Source organism: Raphanus sativus, unplaced genomic scaffold (assembly GCF_000801105.2).
Source record: "Raphanus sativus cultivar WK10039 unplaced genomic scaffold, ASM80110v3 Scaffold4250, whole genome shotgun sequence".
NCBI lineage: Eukaryota > Viridiplantae > Streptophyta > Magnoliopsida > Brassicales > Brassicaceae > Raphanus > Raphanus sativus.
In genome coordinates, this window is record NW_026619552.1 from 1 (window position 1) to 7,830 (window position 7,830).

Genomic DNA, 7,830 nt, shown 5'->3' on the forward strand with positions numbered 1-7,830 from the left:
TATAAATAAAAAGAAATACAAAAAAAAAATACTTAATTTATTGTAAATGAAATGACTAAATGTATAAATAAAAAAAATATTTAATCTGCTATCTATGTTTCTAAACATTTTTCATTTATTCATGTTTCCAAACAGTAATGAAAAGTACTTAATTTTTAATAAGTAGATATTAAGTTGTTCATTTTTTATTTTATATTAACATTTGAATATTATTAGTTAAAACACTAAAATGGGACATGATTTTATTCTTAATAATGAACTAACTATAACATTTAAATAAATATATATAAAATTAATTTTGTATTGTAGTGGAAACTATGATTTTGTGGTTTCGCGAAAAAACTTAATTTTAAAGGTTTGGTAGAAAACAAGATTTGGATTTTGAAAACTAAATTTTTTTTTTGGTTTCGGCAGAAAATGCCGTTTTTCAGTTTTGGTTAAACAAAGAGTTACGTTTAACAGGCTAAAGAGCCAGAGCTTCCTCAACTTCATACTTTTCTATGTTCGAATTTGTTTGACTGCAGTCGGTAGTGTCAAAGTCATACGATTTCATTCTACAAAGTACAAACACGTGTCAATATAACTATAATCAGAAACCACGTCGATCTATCTCCCCTTTCACTTTTTCTTAATTCATTTGCTAACTACATTACCCTAATAAATAAATTCATTTGCTAACTATATTAACCAATCACACATTTGCTAACTACATTAACAACAATATGAATCACTCTAATCAATAAATATACTTTGTTCAAGAAAAACATGTCCGATTAAGGACACTAAATTAGGATAGTAAAATTAATCTGATAATTTAATTTTTTAGATAAACAATAAAACAAGCTTAAAATTTGGATTACATTTAGATAATTTTAGTATTAACAGCACAAAAGATGACAAGATAAAAAACTATACTTAGCCAAATTAACTAAAAAGACAACAGATAATTTTTCCTTTTCAAGAAAATCAGGCTGGTCTTTACTAAAAATATACATATACACTAATACCAGACGTATACGTCTATACAAATGGTCATAACTATTTATCTATTATTTTCTCTTATATATAGCCTCTCAATAATCATCAACTCTCTCGTCATTAGAAAAAAAAAATAACTCAAACGATTCACGGGTTCCACTTTGAATCGTTTGATTTTCCCATTTTCCGAAAATAGTAAAAATGGCCAAAGCGCCACCGTCAATATCTCTCCTCCTCCTCCTCTCCGCCGCCGTATTTCTCGCCCTCCCGGCCGTGATCTCTGCCATAGGCGTCAACTACGGCACTCTTGGAAACCTCCCACCACCTACTGAGGTGGCGAACTTCCTCAAGACTCAGACTTCTATCGACAGCGTCAAGATCTTCAACGTGGATCCCAACATCCTCCGTGCCTTCGCCGGTACCGGAATCTCCGTCGTCGTCACCGTCCCTAACGGTGATATCCCGGCGTTAGCTAACGGAAGGCGAGCTCGTCGATGGGTCTCGGCTAATATATTGCCGTTTCATCCTCAGACGAAGATCAAGTATATCTCCGTCGGAAATGAGATTCTGCTCACTGGAGATAATAACATGATCTCGAACCTTTTGCCGGCGATGAGGAATCTTAACAAAGCTTTGGTTCGTGCTGGTGTCAGAGATGTTAAGGTCAGTTTTATTTCTATTTTTGTAAACAAATCAATTGAATATAGTTCAATGTCATTAGCATACTAATTTCAGTTAATTTGCTAAATTTATGATGATCTTTATAATTAAACTTTGAAGATATCTGTTTAAATTTTGATATTGTTTTTTAAAACAAAAAAAAATTGATATTGGAAGTGACGAAGTATTTTTGCGTACGTACAGATATCTAATTATCATTTGCTGACTTTTCAAGAAAAAGTGACGAAGTGTTTTTGTTTACGTAACTTTATTTTTTTGAAAAGTCAGCAAATGATAATTTTTCAATTTCCTACCGTATTCCATATAGACTAATCCCACGTGTTGTCTCACCGTCCAAGGTTGTCTTTACATTAGGACATGTTTTTTTTAAGTGCATTAGGACATGTTGAGTTGATAACATCAAGTTCTTTCATTACATCATATATACGTATGTAACTTGTTACTGACTGATAAGTAATCATTTAATCTAATGTACTTTTTTTTGTGCAATTGGATTCAGGTCACAACCGCACATGCACTTAACATCATAGCCTATGACCTGAACGGTGCACCAAGTACCGGTCGATTTAGACCTGGTTGGGACAAAGGCGTATTGGCTCCAATCCTAGCTTACCATCGCCGAACCAGGTCTCCTTTCATGATCAACCCTTACCCTTACTTCGGTTTCGACCCCAAAAACATCAACTTCGCCATCTTCCGTTCACCGTACAAAGCGGTCCGTGACCCGTTCACCCACAAAATCTACACAAACATGTACGATGCTCTCTTGGACTCGACTTACTCAGCCATGAAAGCTCTTGGCTACGGTGATGTTAACATTGTCGTCGGTGAGACTGGCTGGCCATCTGCCTGTGACGCACCTTGGTGCTCTCTTGAAAACGCGGCTTGGTTCAACCGCAACATTATCAAACGTTCACAACGACAAGGAACACCTCTCATGCCTAATAGACGGTTTGAGACTTACCTATTCGGTTTGTTTAATGAAGAAGGCAAGCCCGGTCCAACCGCGGAGCGAAACTGGGGGCTTTTCCATTCAGATTTCTCCCCGGTTTACGACGTTGGTCTCCTAAGAAACGGGCAAGGTGGTGGCGGCCGGCCAGCACCAGCATTGCCTGCTCCTAGTACTGGCGGTGGTAAATGGTGTGTGGCCAAGTTGGGAGCCAGTGATGCGCAGTTACAAGGAAATATTGATTGGGTGTGTAGTCAGGGAGGTGTTGATTGTAGACCGATCCAAGCTGGTGGTTCTTGCTTTAACCCGAACAGCATGAGGACGCACGCGTCGTTTGTGATGAACGCTTATTTCCAGAAAAACGGTCGCACTGATGGGGCGTGTAATTTCAGCGGAACTGGTGTCGTGGTAGGGAACAACCCAAGCAATGGTGCTTGTAGGTACTAAGTGAAGTCTCTTAAGAGATTTCTCTATATAGCATTTGTTTGGAAAGACCCTAACATAATAATGGTTCATGTGTTGTTCTTATAATTTAAGGTTTCTATATTCATTCTATTTTTGGTGTCAATTTCTTTTATTTGAGTAAATAAAAGTTAACTTCTAATGATACTTGCTTTTGACATACCCTTGAGCGCGTTGATTTCGGTGTCTTGTGATCTTTATGTTTGATTTAGATGGTCCATCAACCTATAAAGAAATATTAACGTTAGAGCGTACTGCATAATTGTGTCTGCCAAAATTCTCCTTGGTTCCGATTCCTCGACAAATCATCCTTTGGTAGGTAGGGGTAACATCTATATACGTGAATCCACTCTCAATTTTAGATCTATATTTTCAGATCCGTACAATGTAATTACGCAGTCCCCATAATAGAATTTTTAATATACAAAATTTCAAAGTGTAGTTCATTAATCATTATAATGTATGAATTTGTAAACATTCTTGATCAGTTTGATTAGAATTACCTCACCAATGACCACGAGTGTCATCGAGGATCACTACTAGTGGGCTGTCAATGAGGTTGGGAATCGTAAGGTATCACTTTTTCTAACTCAATTTTTATGAAATTATATTAGTTAGAACCCAAAATCAAATGTCGATTTTTAGTCTCTTCTAATTTTTGTTGTACAATTTTGTTTCTAAGAGCACCCATAATCCAGGATCAACAGGCTCGATAACCAAAGTACACTTTTTGGAATATATATTTTTTTTTTCGTCTGAATTAAAAAAAAACTAATCTATCGTGGACCACCACGTGTAATGGGGCCCGCAAACAGTGACGTAACTGCATATAAATTGGTCCTTATTTACGGACTTTAACAGATCAATTGTGGCACAGAAACCTAAAAACATAATAATTTAATATATTTTTCCTGCTAAGGATTCCTAAGTTACTACCGTTGCACATGCTCTAATACTGTATATATTTTCTCTAAACTATAGAAATAAAAGAAAGTTTCACAATAACATATTCTTCTAAATTATGATTCGAAATATGTGTATATCCTATGATTAGTGATCAGTCGCACTCTTTGATCAACCGTCTGCTTCATCTATGGTTCGCAATAGATTATATAATCTATATGCTTTGTGTAGTAGGGTTCAAAAAGATATCTTGTAACCTTTCTTTTCATTGTTTTGTAACTCTTTACCGGTTCGTTAAACAAAGAAAAAAATGATTAGCTACTTGAATTATGGCTCTAATTAGTAAGGTAACCATTGGTTTGTTCACTATTTTTAAACAAACCAATGCTCAACAGAAAAAAAATATAAATGTTGTTATTCCTCGGTCACTTGTTTTCTCAAACATGAGCAAAATGCAATTATAAAAGTTGGCTAACATCGCACTGGCAATGATATTCTACGATGGTGACATTGCATTGTTAACATAGCGTGATATTGACAATGCTGATTTAGAATTAATAACATTTTGTCGGTCAAATATATAAAACCCCTGTTCAAGAACTCGTTAGGCGTTAGTCGGGCGGTCGGGTTGGGCCTAGCGCCTAACGAGAAAATCGGGGATTAATCGGAAATTACGCGGGGCGGAATTTTTAAACTTTATTTAATTTATACGTATATATACTAGATAACTTAATTTATTTACAGAGAATCAGAAGTGGCCCAGTGGCCATCGTTATTAAATTGCCCAGAGTGGGGCTGGGTTCGAATCTCCTATGCCTAATTTTTGTCATTTTTTCAACTATCCTTTAATGAAGGGTAAAAATGATATTTAGCTTTCATCTTCTTCCTTTAGATCACGACCTCAAACCCTAAAAACATGGCGGCTACCTTTTTTCTTTCGTTTTTACAGTGATTTTTTTCATTCTTTTGCTAGATCTGTACTAACTACTGATACATCTATGAAATATTATTCGATTTGTGGAGTTTAAATGAAGAAAAATGAAATTTTTTCACAACACCCGATTTTTTGGCCGATTACCACCTAATCCCGGCGGCTCCGTCCCGCCTCGCGACTTTCCGGCGACTACGCGGCCCTCGGCGCCGCGTTTTAGAACAGAGTATAAAACAATATACGTATTGATGAGTTTTGATCTCATTCAAGACATACTTGACTTGTCATGAATCATGATGTAGAAATAAACACATTGCGACACTTGTTTTGGATAACTAGACCACATAACATCGACACCTCCAAACTAGTACCAAAAGTGCAAAATACTACAAAAGCCACTATCATTAAAATGATAACAGAGATAAAAAAAGAGCAATGTTAAATAATATTTGTAATAGAAGATATTATTTAAAGAAAAAATCTCAAAATTACTAATCAATAAAACATTAAATTATCTCCATCCTAAATTTTAATTTTTAATCTCATCACTAAATACTAAACCTTAAACTCTAAACAATATAAATATTTTTATTTTATTTTTAGTGAATATTATTTTGGTGATTTTCTTGTGTGTGTTATTTCTGAAAAAGACTTTATTTATTGTTATTTAAAAGTATTTTTCATAAAACAATGAATCAAACTTTACCACAAAAAATAAAAATAAACGGAACTATTTTTATATGAGTAAAAAGGAAAAAAAAAAGAAAAAAAAAAGATGGCCACTCTAGTGAGCCATAGCAAAAGGAGGGCAAGAAGCGTAATTAATAGCTTTCTGGTGGGGCATTACAAGCATCGCCGTATGATCCATGAAGTCTTTCAAAGCCACCACCGCCTGTAAGATTACCTTTAAGTCTTCCGCCGCCGCAAACCCCTCGCCTCCGGCGTTTCTCACAGCGTATACGTAGAACGTGATGCACCCTTTCCTGAACTTGAACCTCGCCATCTCCCAGCTCTTTAACTTTCTGATCATCTTCTTGTTCACTTCACCGAGCGGAATCTCCGACGGCCAGAGTCCTCCCTCCGCCGCCGTGACCGCCGTCTTCATCGCCTCCGTTTCGAACACGAAGACTATCACTTTGGACTTCCTCGTTCCTAGCCCGAGGGTGAGCGTGTGCCATGCTTGGTGAGCTAAGATTGTGAAGTTGGTCGGAAGATACGCCGCCATGGAAAGAAGCGGCGGAGATGGTGATGATGAAGAAGGGAGGGAGAGGAGTTTGAGGAGCTCGAGTGTTCTTGCTCGCCGGATTGTGAATGATTTGACGATTACCTGGCCGCCGAATTTGAGGCCTTTGACGGCGGAGGAAGGTTTGAAGGAGATGTCCGGCGAGGATTTGGTATCTTTCTTCTTCTTGATCTTCTTGATCTTCTTGATTTTCTTGTTTTTCTCTTCCATGGCCATTGTTGTTTCTTTCTTTCTTCTCTTCTCTTTGGTTTTTGTCTGTGATGTAGTTGGTAACTTTGGTTGGTGCTTTTGATTAAGCCTGTCTCTCTTTCTTTCTTTTCTTTTGTTATTTTAATATTCTGAATTATGTTGTTTCTTGATTTTGTAATATTATTTATTTCAGCGTTATGACTTATGAGACAGGTCCCAGTCTCTTTAATTGGAAAGTTTGTTTAGACATCAATTGCAATAAATGCGATTTGTGCAGTTTCTTTTTTCTTCACTCAAATTTGTACAGTTTGAGCTAAGCTCGGTCAAGTAAAACCGAAAATAATTAAGTAGCTAAGCATCCGTAGTCAACGAGAGAACTAGTTAAGTTGATCCATAAATAGTCAATAGTAATAATTTACTCTAATATTTTACTTTTTAGTAACTGCTATGTTTTCTTATGAACAAGACCAACACTGATTGGTGTTTCATTATGGTATCTTTGCCACTAGATTATGTTTTGAAAAATCATCTACTAAACCGAATAGCTTAAAGTGAAAACATTTGAAGAGATGAGCATTGCGATCTATAGCTGATTAAGACTTAGCTAGCATAACAGTTTTAGTCTTAATCTACATACTAACTGCCTAATGATGAATGTCTGAAAAACGTAGTATATATACAACAAGTGTTCACCCCAACATTTTTATATCAAACTTTATCGTAAGATCACATACCTAAAATTAATTCACCATAGATGCATAATGCTTGTATAATAAGTAAGAACATCAAGTTAGTTTAAGTTATGTTTTAAATGGGTATGTTTCTTTTCAAAGAAGGTTTTGTTTGGTAGGTTGCTTAGTAATGCATTTAGGTGAAGTCTCGATCCCGTTCTAGTAAGGTATGAAAACGCATTAAGTACATGCAAGACTAGTCACAATCCTCCTTTTATATTTTTCATCAAAAATTGGCTTGTACCATCCAGGAAAAACGTAACTTTAACGTCAAATATATTTCAATCGTAATCAAAGTTATAGTGAAAAGTTTGCAGCATTTTGTTTTCTACGTGAATTAAATCAACATTCAGACTACGCGCGGCTTCGCCGTAAGTTGAAGCGTCTTTAGTAATTATATATGGAGAGAGACATAAAAGAGTGATTTAGAAAATTTTGTATGACACTAATATTGTTTCAGTAAAACAATGAAAAGGAAATAAAGATTTGATGATGAAGCTAGTAATGATGGTACCAAATGTCTCACACACGACATGTGAATGAGTGCATCCATTAAAAGCATGTTTTCGCAGCAGCAATTGGAGTGGCTCCACAGATATACTTTTCTTTCTTTCTAAAGTGATACATTATCAAAACGAGACCTCGTCACCTCGATCTATTTTACGTTTTGGATATTGTAAAGCTATGATATCAGTATATTTCATATCACATGTATATATATATATATATATATATAATCATATGATATTTGAGTGTATGCATA

At 35.7% G+C, this 7,830-nt stretch overlaps 2 protein-coding genes across 2 annotated transcripts; one reads left to right on the forward strand and one right to left on the reverse strand.

The window, feature by feature from the left end:
- Positions 1 to 1,086: 1,086 nt before the first annotated feature.
- Positions 1,087 to 3,215, forward strand: LOC130507270 (glucan endo-1,3-beta-glucosidase-like). The gene is made up of 2 exons (XM_057001979.1): positions 1,087 to 1,641; positions 2,159 to 3,215. Exons 1-2 carry the CDS (start codon positions 1,180 to 1,182, stop codon positions 3,053 to 3,055), a joined length of 1,359 nt encoding a protein of 452 aa, XP_056857959.1. The 5' UTR covers positions 1,087 to 1,179; the 3' UTR covers positions 3,056 to 3,215.
- A 2,352-nt stretch (positions 3,216 to 5,567) lies between these two features.
- On the reverse strand, positions 5,568 to 6,524 carry LOC108851664 (uncharacterized). The gene has a single exon (XM_018625123.2). It carries the CDS (start codon positions 6,361 to 6,363, stop codon positions 5,689 to 5,691), a length of 675 nt encoding a protein of 224 aa, XP_018480625.1. The 5' UTR covers positions 6,364 to 6,524; the 3' UTR covers positions 5,568 to 5,688.
- Between the last annotated feature and the right edge of the window lie 1,306 nt (positions 6,525 to 7,830).